General features: G+C 40.6%; 5 protein-coding genes across 5 annotated transcripts; 2 read left to right on the forward strand and 3 right to left on the reverse strand.

The window, feature by feature from the left end:
- Window positions 1–74: 74 nt before the first annotated feature.
- On the reverse strand, window positions 75–4,130 carry V1514DRAFT_337689 (uncharacterized protein). Its single transcript, XM_066928718.1, has 4 exons — window positions 3,777–4,130; window positions 3,580–3,710; window positions 2,816–3,505; window positions 75–2,745 (listed from the first exon to the last, which is right to left on the reverse strand). The coding sequence occupies exons 1-4, from the start codon at window positions 3,952–3,954 to the stop codon at window positions 436–438; spliced, it is 3,309 nt and encodes a 1,102-aa protein (XP_066781072.1). The 5' UTR covers window positions 3,955–4,130; the 3' UTR covers window positions 75–435.
- An 895-nt stretch (window positions 4,131–5,025) lies between these two features.
- On the forward strand, window positions 5,026–11,447 carry V1514DRAFT_199606 (uncharacterized protein). The gene is made up of 5 exons (XM_066924662.1): window positions 5,026–5,161; window positions 5,228–6,031; window positions 6,079–7,219; window positions 7,271–9,166; window positions 9,243–11,447. Exons 1-5 carry the CDS (start codon window positions 5,154–5,156, stop codon window positions 11,214–11,216), a joined length of 5,823 nt encoding a protein of 1,940 aa, XP_066781073.1. The 5' UTR covers window positions 5,026–5,153; the 3' UTR covers window positions 11,217–11,447.
- A 691-nt stretch (window positions 11,448–12,138) lies between these two features.
- V1514DRAFT_337699 (uncharacterized protein) lies at window positions 12,139–14,221 on the reverse strand. The gene has a single exon (XM_066928719.1). It carries the CDS (start codon window positions 14,022–14,024, stop codon window positions 12,444–12,446), a length of 1,581 nt encoding a protein of 526 aa, XP_066781074.1. The 5' UTR covers window positions 14,025–14,221; the 3' UTR covers window positions 12,139–12,443.
- Window positions 14,222–14,443: 222 nt separating this feature from the next.
- Window positions 14,444–16,024, forward strand: V1514DRAFT_337700 (uncharacterized protein). The gene is made up of 3 exons (XM_066928720.1): window positions 14,444–14,731; window positions 14,792–15,624; window positions 15,688–16,024. The coding sequence occupies exons 1-3, from the start codon at window positions 14,555–14,557 to the stop codon at window positions 15,905–15,907; spliced, it is 1,230 nt and encodes a 409-aa protein (XP_066781075.1). The 5' UTR covers window positions 14,444–14,554; the 3' UTR covers window positions 15,908–16,024.
- Window positions 15,934–17,226, reverse strand: V1514DRAFT_337703 (cytochrome c oxidase subunit VB-domain-containing protein). The gene is made up of 4 exons (XM_066928721.1): window positions 17,006–17,226; window positions 16,649–16,798; window positions 16,373–16,538; window positions 15,934–16,296 (listed from the first exon to the last, which is right to left on the reverse strand). Exons 1-4 carry the CDS (start codon window positions 17,109–17,111, stop codon window positions 16,167–16,169), a joined length of 552 nt encoding a protein of 183 aa, XP_066781076.1. The 5' UTR covers window positions 17,112–17,226; the 3' UTR covers window positions 15,934–16,166.
- Window positions 17,227–17,768: the final 542 nt, after the last annotated feature.

Consider the following 17,768-nt stretch of genomic DNA (forward strand, 5'->3'; position numbering starts at 1 on the left):
TATAGGAAGACTGGTTTTATATCTTTCATGTAGTTATTACGTGGTTAAATATTACAAGGGTAAGTAACACAATTACCGACTGGGCAATAATTACCATTCACTATTATATAATTATAATGTACAAAAAAAACTCCAGCCATTCCATTCATTTGCCTGTTAAAACCATTGTTGTATAATCCAGCACATGTAACTTGCAAATTTCTAGCCACTCACATTCTACAATCCCCCGGATTTACCGTTTTCAGTACATTATCCTTCTGTTTTTTTTCGGAAAAAGAGAAAAAACAAAAAAATTCCAAAAGGTTAAATAAACAATGCCAAATACCAAATTCCAATCCAAAAAAAAAAATATAGTTAATGTCGGATAATTTTTTGTATTCGGCTGCCGTTGTTGTGCGCACCGTTCTCGATAAATCTATAATCATAACTTTTTCATTATATATAATCATACGCCTGATCATCATCATTTAATGTAACACGGTTGGTTAAATATTCAAGTTCATCAGGACTAATTTCTGGAAATTCTTGATTAAATTCTTCAACCCATTCTCCTTGGCCCTTTGCTGACCTTGCGTCCTTGTCATGCCGTAATTGAAGCTGCGAAGAAGTAAAGGTTGACGACGCGTTAGAAGCAGTGACAGAAGCAGGCCTGGCTGTTCTTCTCGGTGATGGCGTGCCAGTCTTTAGCTTTTCAGGTTTCGGAGGTGGCGGTGGCTTGCGAACAGGCCCATGTTTTAGATCAATATCGGCAGCAGTCCTTACTGGCAAAATTCCTGCTTCCGACCTATGAGATTGATGTTTCTGATGCTTTGAAAATAATTGAGGCTTATGAATTTCAATGTGCGAAGTTGATTGATGTGGGGCGTGGCGGGCTTTTAACAAGGTTTGTTGAACAGCCAAATCTTGCACGCCGTGTCCGGATTTGAACCGCGACGACGATGCGCGAGAGTTTAATTCATTTTTATCGGCAGCCCTGGTTGAGTTAAGACGGTCAATATCAAGATCACTAATCGGTTCAATGACAACATATGTCTCCAGTACTTTAGAATCTGGCACGTCACCAATGGTTTCGGCCCGCTTTAATGGCTTGATGCTAACATCATTCGAAACTTGCGGCGCCGGATTAGAATCAGAATAACGACCATACCCTGAGGCCGTTCGAATAACTGGTGCGCTTTGTGACTGAGCAAGTAGGTTTTGAACCCGGTTTTGAATACTCGTAGCTCGAGGTCGTCGTGAAGGTTGTTGTTGTTGTTGTTGTTGTTGATCTTGCAAATCAGCTTGTCTTGAAATAGGAGAAATTGACTTTTGCTCGTTAGCAACCTGAACAGGAATATTAGATGTAGGCTTCGTGGCAGCAGGTAATTGGGACCTTTTTTCTTCTTGCGAAATGCGGCGTTGTTCAAATGCATCCCGAACAGGACTAGGAACCTCTTGTGATTTCACTTCCCAAGATTTCCCACTACCAGTAGTTTCCACACTGACAGATAGATCATGATCACCTTCTGATTCGTTTAATGGTTTAATATTGGCCGTATTTTTGACAAAAAAATTCTTTGACGAGCGCGTTGATGATGACCTTCGAAGCCCGGGAAATTTGAAATCTTTCTTTTTCTCTGGACTAGCAGGACGGTCGACTGAACTGGCCTCAAAAACTTTAAATGCTTCACCAAACTTGCCGGACAATTTTTTGGTAGCAGAAAATGAGATACTAGACCGCTTAGCATGCTTACCCGAACCTGAACTAAAATTTCTTTTATCATTCGTGGATGACAAATGATCATTTGCAAAATTCGACAATGATCCGGTTGAAGCACCAGTATCAAGAGATTTGAGGAATTCAAGGTTTGATTCAATATGTTCTGATGTCTGAGACTGACCTGTTATGGCCGGATGCAAATACGTCTCAGTATTTGAATGAATGGAATTTGCCGGACTAGTTGCGCCACTTCGGCCGCCGAGATTTCGAAGAAAATCCATACTAGAGTCAATAAACATGCTAACAGGTCGAGATCGAATCGAGTTAGATGAAGGTGGCCGTCTATAAAAACTTGCAGATCTATTGACATCTAACGATGGCCGTCTGGATGCGCTTGGTGTAACTTCTCTGGATGGAGCACGGATCGTTGAATGATCCCTTATACTGGATCGAGATTCGGAGCGTGATCGAGATGCAAGATAATCATCCGTGCTGGTACCTGTTGAAACGTAGTTTGGTCGTGCATACTTTGAATCAGCAGCGAAGTCGTTCGAAACTGATAAATCTGGAGATGCCACAGGCGATGACGATGGTACCATAACTGGTCGATTCGGTTGTGGCTGGTGGAGATGGCCCTTAGATAAAGACCGGCCCAATACGGTCGTGGTAGAAGTTGTTGAGACTGATGGTTGATCATGCGATGATGACGAAACATCAGGACTGGATTGAGAATGTTGTTCATATGAACCATAAGCCGGATAAGGCTGATTAGTTTGCGAAGAAATTCTTTCGGGATATAATGTTTTTGAATCAGTCCGATAAGAAACTGGTGAAGGAGGCTGTTTGGTAGGTATCGCAGGTTCTGCACTACCGGGTGGAGGTAGTCGGCCTCTTCGCATCGGCTTAATATTTGGAATAGTTTGTCGTTGTACAGTTGACTGCTCATATTTTATGACGTTAACCAAACTCGAGCTAGAGTTGGCCTGCTTAAATGATTGAGGAGGAGGCATTCTTCGGCTATCTTCCGCAGCATTGTAGGAATATTTCTAAAAAAATTAGAAATCAAGATATTATACCACAGCAATCCAAAGCAAAACAAAAAAAAAAAATACTTACATTCCTTATTGGTATTTCGACACCTCTCATGCTGCAAGTTTCTTTTACTACCAGGTAAATATTAGGACGATCTCGTGGAGTCTCCTGTAACATGGCCTTTATTAATCTCTTGATACGGTTAGAGTACTGAGGATGGGGCGGAAATTTAAATAAAGAATGCAAAATGGCCATTTGGCCCTGTTCTTCAAACGGGGTTATGTAGTAGCATAATTTGTATAGGAACACTCCTAATGCCCATATATCTGATTTTTCGTCGATCGGCAGCCCTCGGTATACGTCAACCATTTCAGGTGAACGATACTGCATAGTTGTATGTCGTTGGATATCGTCTTCTATAATGCGACATTCTTGAGCAGTCGTACCGGGATTAATAATACCAGAAGAAGATCCGAAATCACATATTTTAAAATGACCGGTTGAAGATATGAGCACGTTTTCGACTTTTAAATCTCGATGGAGCAACGGAGGATCTAAATAATGCATGCAAGCAACACCTTCTGTAACGTCACTAAAGATTTTAAGAATTTCACTTTCCGTAAATCTGTTTTGCAGCCTAGTGTTCATAAAATCGATCAACCCGCCGCCAGAACAATATTCCATAAGCAGAAATACTTCATAACCACCAGTTTTCAAATGTGACGCATGTGAATCAATATAAGTTACAATATTTCGATGGCCTTTTAATCGTTTCTAAACAAAACGTTTTTGTTAACTGTCAATAGGAGATAACAAACAATCAATAGATTGTAAGGGTGGATTCGTACCATAGTATCGACTTCAACTCGTAGTATACCTAAATTTTCTCTATCTGGAACAGCAACACGTTTAAGTACGGCTAAATCGGTTCCATTGATGATGGTAGACAATCGCACAACATAAACATGAGCAAAACCACCTAGATCGAATCGGTCAATAACGGCAAATCAAAGCAACAAGGTGATAACAAAAGATCAACGATTACCTTCAGATAAGTATCTCTCAACTATGACGTTATGAGAACCGACAGTTAAAGGTGTGCCCGGTAGGTAAGTGCCAGGAGGAACAACAACATTGTTTGCAAATGGCGCTTGCACGTACTGTTGTGGAAAATATTGGCCTTGATGATGATTGCTCAATCCGGCAGAATATGTCTGAGCCATTCCAGTAAACAAATTCGATTGTACAAGTTATGAAAAAAAAAAAAAAAAGCCTCCCCCAAAAGTAAATACCAAGTTGCACTGAAATATTAACCAACTTGTAAACGGATGCAAATTATATGCAATAAATAATAAGGCAATCTGCCCACAATGTATGTTCAAGCAAGCAGAAGGCGCCCTTGGCTTCGACATTGCGCGGGAACGCGGGGGGTAGGGTTGGTTGGTTGTACTGTACTCATCAAAATGGACCCATTAATTTTAGTGTTTTATTTTGAAACGTCATCTACAAAATACATGAATAGTTCATTTAATTATCTAGAGAGGGAATCGAAAGGAACGTGATTCGGTGAGAAAAGTGCAACGACACCTTCATTTGCGACCAAGCAATGTTTTTAGAAATGTAAACAAAAACCAAGTTTAGATCAACAGGGCGAAGAAGAAATCATTTTTATAAACCCGCAAATGGTATTCATCACAATTGATCGTCAATCGCATGTCCAGAAACTGGTGCAAATGCTGTCGAGCTCTTGAGAGCATATTACAAGTTCTCTTGTGCCCGCACTCACACCGATCTGTTGTTGCATTTGGGATCGACGTGTAGTAAGTAGACGCCGCACAGAAATGCATAAGTGCACAAGCCACGCTGCATTTGCACAGGAACAATTCCTTCCTTCCTTGCACAGCCTCTGCCATCCCCCAAGCCACACCGCCCGTTGGCACAACAAGTGGCGCATGCACCACACGGACTTGCCGCCAATAATAATAGGTTCTTCACCCTTATTGGCGCGCGAGGAGTATGGGTGTTTGTTGTGTTGTTGTTGCCCACCCCTTCGACAAAAGCAAGCAAAAAAAAAAAGGTCTACATTTGCAACCACCAGACGGGCTGACCAAAGCTACAAGGGCCAGCATAAATGATCTTAAAGCAACTTTTGAAGCAAGCAACGGTCTTTGTTATCCCTTTGGTTCAGCAGCCATGCAAAGCAACTCCAGTCAGCGGGTGCAAGCTCACACTCGAAAAATCGTAAAATTTCTGCCCTCCGTGAGCTTTGGGCGCAGTATATAAACATCTCATATAACCCTCGCGATTCCCCCGTCGGAAATCTTTTGCTTGCCTCAGTCCCCCAACCCAGATCGAACCATATTATCACGTGACCACGCGTTATTTATGTGTATTGTCTGATTGTATTACTACTAGTCCCTTGATGTCGAGGTAAGACCAGCTCATGGCATTGACTAACTAGGCTCAATTGTGCTAATATGGATTGTATTTGTATAGATTGGAGCGTCTGGTGTCTCTTCTTGACACCGGATCAACCCAACTCGTTCGAAATACTGCCGCCGACCAGATAGGCGACATCCAGAAGGCTCATCCTGATGAGCTCTTCAATCTCCTAGGCCGCGTGTTCCCGTATCTGCGGTCTCAAAAATGGGATACCAGAGTTGCTGCTGTCAGAGCCATTGCTGGTATAGCTGCCAATACCGAAAAATGGGATCCTAATGCCAATGATTCTGATGTCAAACCTGAACTTGATGATTTTACACTTAATGAAGAACCAAGCGTGAAGCTTGAGGTAAAGGCAGAAGATGCCGTTTTTGCTACTCCTTCCGTTCCTGTAACCAATAACGGCATAAAACGCGAGTTCGATAGCAAATCAACAAAGCTGGAGATAAATACGTCTGTTAAACTTTCGTCTGACGATGCCGATTTGCTTTCCTTCAACTCGTTCGACATATCTTTAGTTCTCAAAAACGGAAAGAAGCTGCTTGGCAGTGGCGGGAAAGAGTATGATTTCAATTTAGCAGATCTTGATCCGGCTGACCGACTCGCTTTACAAAAGAGAAGCGTCACTGCCAGGCTTGGTCTTGGCGGTGAATACATGGACGAAATCGTCACTGCCTCTGATTTTGCTTTGCAGACTCCCAGGCCAATTGCTCCACTAACTCTAGTAGGGTCACAGCCGTTCAATAGGTTACCAGTAACAACTCCCGAAGCTTCAGCTGATGCCACCGGCTTAAGTTCTCGGGTACGTGCCATGGCAAAACGTAAGGCTCGTGCAGATGCTAAAAATCAAAATTCCAAGTATGTTTTTTTTTTTTTTTTTTTTTTTTTTTCTGATTTGTCATTAGAGTCAGGGCAGTAGATTTGTCTTCCAGTAGCGCATCTAGGAAAATTTCGGCTGAGGGTATCGCTCCTAATGCTCAAGCTCAACAACCGCAGGACTATTTTTCTATTACCCCACAGGCTCAATCTGATAGAGTAGTTATCGAACACAAGGCGCCCCCAATAACACCTTCATCAGCCATTCAAACCTCCGCAGTCGGTCAAGTGTGGCCTTTCGAAGGCATAGCAGAACTTCTTTTAGTTGACTTATTTGATGAATCTTGGGAGACAAGACACGGTGCTGCCAGTGCCCTTCGTGAAATTACGCGAGTTCACGGTGCTGGTGCTGGCCGCTTACTTGGCAAATCTAAGAAAGAGAATGACAGACTTAATAACATTTATCTGGAAGATTTGGCTGGCCGACTGTGCTGCATATTTGCTCTTGATAGATTTGGTGACTACGTATCCGACCAAGTCGTGGCTCCGATTCGTGAATCTGCTGCGCAAACTTTAGGTGCTTTGCTAATTCATCTGCCTAAGGAAACCGTGCTGGAGACATTTAAAGTGCTTTGTATTTTAGTTCACCAAAACGATGCAGACTTCTCGGTCTGGGAAGCGTGCCATGGTGGTATGCTGGGCCTGAAATATCTGGTAGCTGTTAGAAAAGACTTGTTGCTTGATCCTGAATGCGGGTCGAAGATTTTGGACGGTGTCGTTGCAAGTGTTATGCATGGCTTGGATGAGACCGATGACGATGTACGAGCTGTTTCTGCAGCAACGTTGGTACCCATTGCATCTGAATTTGTGTCCATGCGTCCAGAATCGGTCGAGAACTTGATTGAAGTAGTGTGGGAGTGCTTGGCAAACCTTAAGGATGATTTAAGTGCGAGTACAGGCAGTGTTATGGATCTTCTTGCAAAACTATGTTCGTTCCCTCAGGTTCTTGAGCAAATGAAAACAAATGCCTTGAAAGATCCGTCCATGTCGTTTGTGATGCTTGTTCCTAGACTGTACCCATTTCTCCGGCATTCAATTACGAGTGTTCGACGAGCAGTGTTACGGGCTCTTTTAACCTTTCTGAATATAGAAGATGATGGTTCAAAGGATTGGGTAGATGGTAAAGCTCTGAGGCTGGTTGGTCAGAATTTATTACTCGAGCAAGATGAGGTATGTTAAGGCACATTTGTTTTATTATAAAAACTTACTAAAGTTAATCAGGTTGTTTTAAATTTGTCGCTTGAAGTGTTCAAAGCTTTGGCAGCCAAGTTAGCAACGCGGAGTGAAACTCACTTTGTTGAGGAATTTGGTCCCCATGTATATCCTCTAGTGACTTTGCTAATGACCCCATTGGGTGTCAATCGCAATAATTATCCCATGGACACCTCATTAATTCTTAGACCATCCGGTGCAACATTTTCAACATATCATGCCAATAATGGAGTAAATACCACAGGCTTGACTGCAGATGGGCCTCCTCCTAAACGTCGTCGACGCTCAGAGAAAAAAATTGTTGATGACTCACCTGCTGCGGCCCATAGTATTGATGCACCTGTTTTTATGGGTGATGTTGAACTTGTTGGAATTGATTCATTAGTAAAGATGAAAATCGCGTTATCGAAGGCTATTGGATATGCAATCAGCCTGTGGCCGAAGAGTACCATCAAAACTTTTAGGGATTTGATTGAACCATATCTTTCACAAAATTGCCCATTCTCAAGTTCAAGACTTTTTGCGGCAATGATACTTGAAGAATATGGCAACAATTATAAAGGGGAATCAGATTTGAAATCATTGTTTAAAGGTATTCTTTCGGAAATTTTGAACTCAACCGGTTTGGAGAATTCGTATCAAGATTTGGTGCCATATTTAAAAGTTGTTCGATTACAAGCTCAGGCAATGCTTAACGTGTTTGCTGATGTCGGAAAGGTTTCGGCTCAGAGACTTCCCCGCTTGGCCGTCGTTGCTAAAGGCGAACCTGATGCTGGTCCAGACGCGTTTGGTTTGGAAGATGCTATTCGGACCGCAGGGCCTGATTTTGAAAAGCTCCGCAAGAGCATGCAAGGTACGTACAGAGTTATTGCATCTCAACCTCTGTCACAATCACAAGAAAGTTTGAAGATGGCGATCGATGATGCAAAAGCGGCGATAGAGTTACGACATATTCGAATTTTGGCTGCGTGTGCTGGCGCATACGTATCAATGTTGTCAAGTTTGCCGAAGAAGTTAAATCCTGTGATTCGCAGTTTAATGGATTCTGTAAAGACTGAAGAAAATTTCTCTTTGCAAAATCGTTCGGCCGAATCCGTGGCTCATTTGGTTCAGTTATGTGAAAAATCAGGCAAGTCAGGAGCTTCTGATAAAATTATAAAGAACCTGACAGCGTTCCTTTGTGTTGATACTTCGGAAGTACCTGAATTTCATCATCATCAAAAAATGGAAAATTCGATTTTATCACTTCACAAGGAAGAAGACAGGCGTGATCACGCGGATGCTGTTGCGTATCAGAGAGAAGTTAGGAGCGCTCGTGTCAAGCGTCGAGGTGCGAAGACAGCATTGGATATTTTGGCGCATTTGTTTGGCGCCTCTTTATTCACTAAGGTTCCCAAACTTAAAGAGTGCATGCTAGAGCCTTTGAACACATTAAAGTCTCCATTGCCTGGAGATATTACAAATTTGGAATCAATTTTAGGACAAGAACTTGTTGATGGAATGTCCATCATTCGTGCTTTACTTCCTAATCTGGACGAGAAACTTCATGATGACTTTACTAATTATTTTTCATTAATTTCTAATGCTTTGGAATCTAAATTTTCTGTGTTGCGCTATGCCGCAGCCAAATGTTTTGCAACAATGTTTGGTGTGATGAAAGTCACTGGAATGACATTTTTGGTAGAGAATATTTTGCCAATGTTTAACAATGGGTTGGAGTTGCGATGCAGGCAAGGCGCAGTAGAAATGGTTTATCATCTTGTTCACGCAATGGGGACCGAAATCTTGCCGTACATTGTGTTTTTGGTCGTGCCTATTTTGGGACGAATGAGTGATTCAGATAATGATATTCGATTGCTTGCAACGACTACCTTTGCTCAAATTATTAAACTGGTACCATTAGAGGTGTGTAAATTTTTTTTTTTTTTTTCGGATAAAGCAAATGATCAAGGGATTAACAAATTATTTTTTTTTTTTTTAGTCTGGAATTCAAGATCCTCCCGGAATGCCGGCATCGCTTTTGGAAGGTCGGGATCGTGAACGCAAATTTATTTCGCAAATGTTGGATAGCAGCAAAGTTGAACAATTTACTTTACCGGTCGCAATCAAGGCAGATCTTCGGAAATATCAACAAGAAGGTGTTAATTGGCTGGCATTTCTCAACAAGTACCATTTGCATGGAATACTTTGTGATGATATGGGTCTGGGCAAGACGCTTCAAACGATCTGCATTGTGGCTAGTGATCATCATCTTCGTGCAGAAGAGCATGCGAAGACCAATAGTCCGGAAACCAGGCCGTTGCCAAGTTTAATCGTGTGCCCGCCTACGTTGACAGGTCATTGGGAACATGAATTAAAGACGTATGCGCCATTTCTTAAAGTATCAACTTATGTGGGAAATCCGTATCAACGATCGAGATTGGCCGAACAATTTGCCGTGTCCGATATCGTGGTTACTTCTTATGATATTGCCCGGAATGATGTGGACATTGTTTCCAGCCAAAATTGGAACTATTGTGTGTTGGATGAAGGTCATATTATTAAGAATGCGAGCTCAAAGTTAACCAAGTCTGTTAAAAAAATTATTGCGGATCACAGACTTATTCTTTCCGGCACGCCTATTCAAAACAACGTTTTAGAGTTATGGTCCTTGTTTGATTTCTTAATGCCAGGCTTTCTTGGAACCGAGAAAGTATTTAACGAACGGTTTGCTAAGCCGATTGGACAAAGTCGAAACAGCAAGAGTTCTTCAAAGGAGCAAGAAGCTGGCGCTTTGGCACTCGAAGCATTACATAAACAGGTTTTGCCATTTCTTTTGCGTCGACTTAAGGAAGACGTGCTTGCTGATTTGCCACCCAAGATTATTCAGGATTATTATTGTGACTTGAGTGATTTGCAAAAGCAACTGTATGAAGATTTTACCAAGAAGCAAAAAAGCACGGTTGAAAATGAAGTCACGCAGACTGGTAACAGTAATAAAGAGGGCAAGCAACATATTTTTCAAGCATTGCAATACATGCGCAAGCTTTGTGATCATCCTGCGCTCGTGCTCAATGCAAAGCATCCTCAATATGAAAAGGTGCAGGCCCAGTTGGCGAAAGAGAATCATACCATAAGAGACATCAGTTATGCTCCAAAACTGGGGGCGTTGCATGCGTTATTGCTTGATTGCGGCATCGGCACAAGTTCTGGTCCGATGTCGTCGTCATCATCATCATCCGCATTGGCCACATCAGCTGTTACTGATGACCTTAGCGGCGGCGTGATTTCGCAACATCGAGTGTTAATTTTCTGCCAGTTAAAGGAAATGCTTGATATTGTTGAAAAAGATGTGTTCCAAAAGCTTTTGCCGGCAGTGAGTTACATGCGACTTGATGGATCGACCGATCCTCGTAAACGTCAGGACATTGTTCAAACTTTTAATGCTGATCCTTCCATTGATGTGTTGCTGTTAACTACTCACGTGGGCGGACTCGGTCTTAATCTGACGGGTGCTGATACGGTCATATTTGTTGAACATGATTGGAATCCCATGAAGGACTTGCAAGCCATGGATCGTGCTCATCGAATCGGTCAAAAGAAAGTTGTAAACGTGTATCGATTGATCACGCGGAACACGGTGGAAGAAAAAATTATGGGATTACAACGGTTCAAGTTAAACATTGCAAACACGATTGTGAATCAACAAAATTCGGGATTGTCAACCATGGATACGGATCAAATCTTGGACTTGTTCAATCTTGATGGTGACTCTGCAGGTAACCAACAACAACAGGTTGCCAGAACGGATGCTAATGATAACGATGAAATTGACTCTCATGATTTAATTGATGAAACTGGTCAAGTTATTAAGAAAGGTCAACAAAGTGCGGTTCATGGATTGGCTGAATTATGGGACGAAAAAGATTATGAAGAAGAGTATAACTTGGATTCATTTATTCAATCTTTAACATAAAATTTTTTTTTTCTTTTTTTTTTTAACTTGTTTTCAATTTGAATGGGTCGTTTAAAGAAAGATAAGGGAAGTGTATAATATTTGTAATTTTTTTTTTTTTTTTTTTCATTTTTGTAAATTATAACTCATGGCGATCATATGGAAAAGAGAAGATATTTAAAACGAGAATCAATGTATAAAAATAATGTATTTTTAGTTATATACTATAAATTATTTTTCTGCTGACTAGATTTCTATAGTTGTATAAATTTAATTGCAGAACAATTTTTTTTGAAAAAAAAAAAAAAAAAAAAATTATGTTGATTTGACTATATATAATGAAAAAATAAACCGAATATAACCGTTGATGATGGAAACAATACACTTGTGAAAATTCAAACCATGAAGAGGAACAATTAAAAAAAAAAAAAAATAAAAATAAATAAAATTACAAATATAAAACCATTAATCGCAAACACCTTCCGACTTGAATAAAAAAAAAAAAATAAAATAAAATAAAATGAAACCGCACTCCGCATAGAAAATCCATAAAAATCAGTCAAGCTCCCATTCTAGCCAACCCGCATAACGCTATTCGTTAATTTTTTTTTTTTTTTGAAACCACCAAAAAGAAAGTTATAGCTAGACCGAATTAATCTATACACTTTACCATGTTGTCTCATCCATTTCTTCAATATCAGAACCACCAGGACGGGTCGGAACTATGTGTAACGGTCGTTCTTCTTCAAACAATACGTCGGCAAGATTGTTTTGTATTTCTTCAGTAACGTTATCGTTATCTGGCGCAGGAAATGGGTGTACACCTTGCATGTTATCGTCCGCAGTATCAATTTCTTGAAGCCGTCGTACGATCCCATGAAATATTAAATTCTGAAAATGTCGCTGTTGTTGCGGTTGTTGTTGTTGTTGTTGTTGTTGTTGTTGTTGTTGTTGTTGTTGTTGTTGTGGTTGTTGCAATTCTTCAACTCGCTCTAAAGTACCAAGTTGAGCTGTTGCCCTATAATGATCTTGCATCATTTGATTTAGATAAGCACGTAACCTAGAAACGCCAACCCCACTAAACACGCAAAATACTGCCTGCTGATGTTGATTAAATTCTGGTGGGGGTGCTCTGCAAAATTGAGTAAGGTCTTGACGCATAAATGCAGGAACGCCGGTCAAACTAAGATGAGTAAGACGAGGACATGCTCGTAAGAGATCATACACTGCCTTTTTTTTTTAGTTGGTTTATACAACGTGACATAACAAAAGCTTAAAACTTACCGGAAGAGTCAAATTTGCACAATACGACAGATGAACTCTTTCTAATGAATTCTCTATCCCCTGTCGTTGAACTAGAGCTTGAATAGCAACATTAGTCACATTTTGACACTTCACCAATCCTAATCTTCGAAGTTTTGGAAGCGTGGCCAAGTGTTGCACGGTCACATCAGTTAATTGCAGGCAACACGCCAAATCGATATACCGAATTCGTGAACAATGACGAACCAACTGGAAAACCCCTAGGTCAGTTATCAATGAGCAATGTCCGAGATGTAGATAGTGAAGAGACCGTCCTAGTTTGCAAATGTAAATCAAACCCTGATCAGTGATTTCGCTGCATTTGGCCAATATCAAGTTTCGCAACCGTGGTGCAAATAAAACTATTCGAAGCACGCTTTGATCATTTATTTCAGAGCAACCACTAAGGTCAATTAACCTGAGGGCATCAAATTGCACGCCGCCATCCACCGGGAAACTGGAAAATGCATCATTTGTAATATTCGCATTCATGCACACTCTAAATTCACGAAGAAATGGAAGCCTATTTAAAGCGTTGGTAACCGCATTGTCCTGAATCTGAACACATCCTTGAAGGTCTAACTCCATTAAGTTGTTGCAGTTGGTCGAAACTGCGTCCACCGCAGTATTAGTGATTAACGCACAATCAACCATTTTCAAACGTCTCAAATATCTGCAAGTATGCGCGACCTGAAGAACGGACTGATCGGTAATTAATTTACAACCAGTAATATTCAACCCTTGTAATTTCTTGCACGTTTCCGAAATGGCGATAATGGAAAGATCCGTAACTCGATCGAGCTGAGACAAATCTATTCCGGTTAAATGAGTATTATTCCGAATGACTGGTTCCAGACTCTCATCTGAAATTCGTTTACATGAAGGCAGCGTTAATCTTTCAAGTTCGGTGCATGCTTGTCCTAATGATAACAGGACTTGATCGGTTAAGTTTTCAGATATGGCAGTTAAATTCAACTTTCTGACAAATCGTCCGTAAGGGAACATTAACGATGACTCTGGCCGTTCTAAAGTTTTAACGAACCGAGCAAATACTGGAATGGTTTGAAAATTAGGTCGATACCATAACAACTCCACAGCACATCTGGCCCATGACTTGCAAACCATTAAAACAGATTTAACATCCTCTGTTGTATCAAGATAACCGAAAATGGAAATTATTAATTCCGTGGGTAAAAGATTGGCATGGACAGGTACTTCAACGTCGTCAGCTTCTTGACCAACAAGTTCGGCATCACTGCTGGTGCCCTTGAAATCAGTATCATCATCGTCAATATCGTCAGCCGTGTCGTCATCTTCGTCGTCTTCGTCTTCAGGCGAATCCGAAAGTTGTTGAGGGGTATTATAAGCTGAAGATGTCGGCGACGGTGACCTGAAAGCAGAAGCAAAGCGAGGAGGCTGCCCGTCAGTTGAGTGACCTAAAGGTTGATCTGCAAGTATTGAATCAATAGCTGAATTATTGTTGTCAGGTGAATCACCACCTCGAGGTGACGATATGAAAGATGCCATCGTTTCTGCGAATTACTCTGGCCTTTGCGAAGAGTAGACAAACCTCAAAACAAAAAAGGGACGAACGCCGGCCGATTATTCCAATTAATAAATTTTTGTAACAACGAAAACCAGTTTCTGCGATCGCACTTTTTGGTCACTGATTTACAAAAGTTTGAAATTGGCAAAACAAACAAACAAATACCGATCGTTGTAAGGAGAACGATTCGCTCGATGTTTAGTACACAATTGTTTGAGAAAGCTTCGAGCCGCGCTGACTAAGAGTTCTACAAGCACTACCGGCTAAGAAAACCATAGCAACCTAGAATAAAAGACTACAGAGTAACTTACTATTTGAATATGACTTTATGAAATATAGAGCTCACAGTATGTTTTTCTGTATAAGAAAGACTGTAGTAATATCACGAATAACTGGATTGTAACTATATCTATATATATATAAATTTTACGGTAAAACTCTAAACCTTCAAGATTCGCGTTTGTAGAATAAAAGATTTCAAAATAAATAAGGAACTGGCAAGAAATTTAACATGCCGATTCCACTTTTCTGGACGGTAGTCAACACCGGCCCGAGTGCTTTGCCTGGATGGCATCATTTGAAGACATTTGGGCCTTGGATCGCGGTGATATATTTGCTGAAACGATACTTTGGCGGAACGGCGAATACATGGGAGCGTGACATGCACGGCAGAGTGATTTTGATGACGGTAATCATTCTAAAGCGAAAATATTTGAGTTTTTTTTTAAAAATCTGACCAAGTTACCAGGGCGGCACGTCAGGTGTAGGAGCAGAGGTAGCGCTTGATCTGGCGAGCAGAGGAGCGCAGATTATTTTTTTGGTTCGATCGACCGAGGATCAATGGTTGATTGAATACATATCTGATTTGCGATCACGGTCGAGCAACCATTTGATATATGCTGAACAGGTAGATCTTGCATCATTATATTCAATCAGAAAGTTTGCTACCAAATGGCTGGACAATAGCCCACCTCGACGACTTGATATGATCATCTGTATGGCCGGCATTACGCAGCCACCATTTAAGGAAAGAGTCGTGACCGAAGATGGAATTGAATCTCAATGGGCAATTAATTATCTGGCTCATTATCACTTGCTAACCTTACTCGCGCCTGCACTCAAGGTTCAGCCACCGGGACGGGATGTCAGAGTAATTTTAAGCAGTTGCAGTAGCTACGTGTTGGGTGATTTAGATGTGAACGATCTCGAATTTGTTAAACGACAATACCCAGTTAACAAACCTTGGCGAGTATTTGGAGCTTCAAAATTGGCATTGATCATGTTTGCCAAAGAATTTCAAACACAATTTGATAATTACAAACGGCCAGACGGTCAAGAAAATAATGTACGCGTTTACTTGGCCAATCCTGGATTTGTCAGGACTGCGTCTTTGAGAAATTTTATAACTTTAGGAAGTTTGTGGGGGTTGTTGGTTTATTTGCTTACATGGCCAATATGGTGGTTGGTCTTGAAAAGTCCGAATCAAGGCGCGCAGACGCATTTATATATTACCATGAGCCCAGACTGTGGTAAAGGAAATGGTGCAAAGTCATTTAATGAATGCGTTGAAGTTACCAGATCGTAAGAATTTCTAGATAAGTCAAGGCCGGGGGCAAAAGTTACTAATTTACAAATGTTTTATAGGTCGCCCAAAAAGGAACTTAAAGATGAAGGTTTACGGAAAAAGCTCTGGGAAGCAAGTGCGAACCAAATAGAGACGGCTGAAAAAGCATCCGCATTAAGAAGAAAAAAGGTTGATCTTGCAAAATCAAGCGCATCATCAAAGACTTTTTCAAATACTACGACAAATTCACAGCCATCAACCACCAGAAATGCAAATAAATCCAAATCTAAGAAGATATAAGAGTTTGAGTAATAAGGTACGATTGCAAATGATACGTCAATTCTACTGCATTTACTTATATATATATTGAAATATATCAAAAATCAGCATAAAACAAGGGCAAACCTTGAGTACACTGTATATATAAATATATAGTGTTTTAACGAAAAAAAAAAATATTAAAGACTCACAAACTCCCAACCTATTTATGTAGATGGCCACGTACACAAATAATTGTATAATTTTTTTAATGCATATTTGTAACCTAGCAACACAAAACTTAAGCCTGATGAGCGTGAGCATGAGAGTGATCGCCATGCTCTTCTTCAGGAGCTCCGAGATAGTTAAGCTTGTAAACGCTTCCGCACTCTATGCAGCGGGCAAGGTGTCCAACCTCAGCAGCCAACCAACTGAAAAAAAAAAAAAAAAAAAAAGGATTCTTAGTTTTCCAGACAAAATTACATTCCAGTCAAAATTTTTACTTACATGACCTCATGGGAGTCAGCTGGCGAACCAGAGCAGCCAAGGTATCGAAGAGAGACCGGAGAGTCAACAATAATTGGATCGGCAACAGTACCGATGCGAGACGAGTCAAGAAGTTGCTCACCAAAAACGTCAATACCGGCGAGGTTACCGAGAAGTTCAATACGCTCTATCAGTTGTTAGAACCAATTTTTTTTTTTAAATTCGCATTCCCATTTACACCATGGGCACTAAAAAGAAACATAAAAAAAAACTTCAAAGAATTGAAAATAGACATACCTAAACCGGTAGACTGCTCGAAATCAGTTGGGATAGTGCCGGGCTCGGCACCAGGACCGTAAAGATCAGCAGTGGACTTGACATCTTCAAGCTTCAAGGAAACCTTGGGTTCGGCGGGCTCGGGAACGTTATGGTGATGGTCATCGCTGGCTGAAAATTTCGTTAGCCCAAAAACTTTTTTATCTCGAAATGATCGATTCTGTCAATTATCTGACACGTGGTGAAATAACGAAACTCGCAAAAATAGCATCCAAAAAAGGTATAGCATTTTTAACAAAGTCAAATTATTCTACCCACAAATGATCGTAAATGAACCATTTTGTGAATTCGCAAATGAGTTTTTTGCATGGTGCATACCTAATCTGATGGAAGTCGAAAATCTGGACGCAAGAGCGACGCGAGTCCTGAGCACAGCCGGAACACGACGGGCAGTAATGGAAACAAGTTGCCTGGCAGTAAACATATCTGAAAAACGTAAAAAAAAATTATACTTGTCAACACTAAAGTCGAATTGCCTTGAGATTGCGAACAAAGAGTTGGAGGGAAGTCGCACACAAAAACACGAAATTTGCCCTTCGGTTCCGGCCAATCACACCGACGACGAAACTCGCACCACCTTTAAACCCCCTAACCTTGAACGCTTCTGCTTACGATATCCTTATATAACGTTTTCCTGCATTGGCTTCGACCTCAATTTTTTTTTTACTTCATGAAGTGCGACCTTGAAAAAAAAAAAAAACAATTGTAGCTGGCTTGAATTATCTCTTGGCATTTTAAATTAGAAATTCAAAAGCCTGAACTAATTTTAATAAGTGAATTTACTATGTATTATTGACAATATGTACTGCTTAATGGAATAAACCACCTTATACCTTACATTATTTATTCCTGGTATCGATTACATGCCCAACGCCATAAAACATATCATAAATTCAAAATAAAATTTTATAAAAAAAACTAACAAATATGACAGCCAATGATATAAAAAAAAGAAAAAGAAAAAAAGACCCCCCCCCCGGGGGGGAAGGGGGTCAATCGAGGTATGGGAATATATGAATTGCGGAATGATGGCTGTGAATGCAACAGAGACTTGACAAATAATTATATAGAGTTATGGGGG

This window comes from Lipomyces japonicus (genome assembly GCF_038497905.1).
Source record: "Lipomyces japonicus strain CBS 7319 unplaced genomic scaffold V1514scaffold_63, whole genome shotgun sequence".
NCBI classification, from domain to species: Eukaryota; Fungi; Ascomycota; class Lipomycetes; order Lipomycetales; family Lipomycetaceae; genus Lipomyces; species Lipomyces japonicus.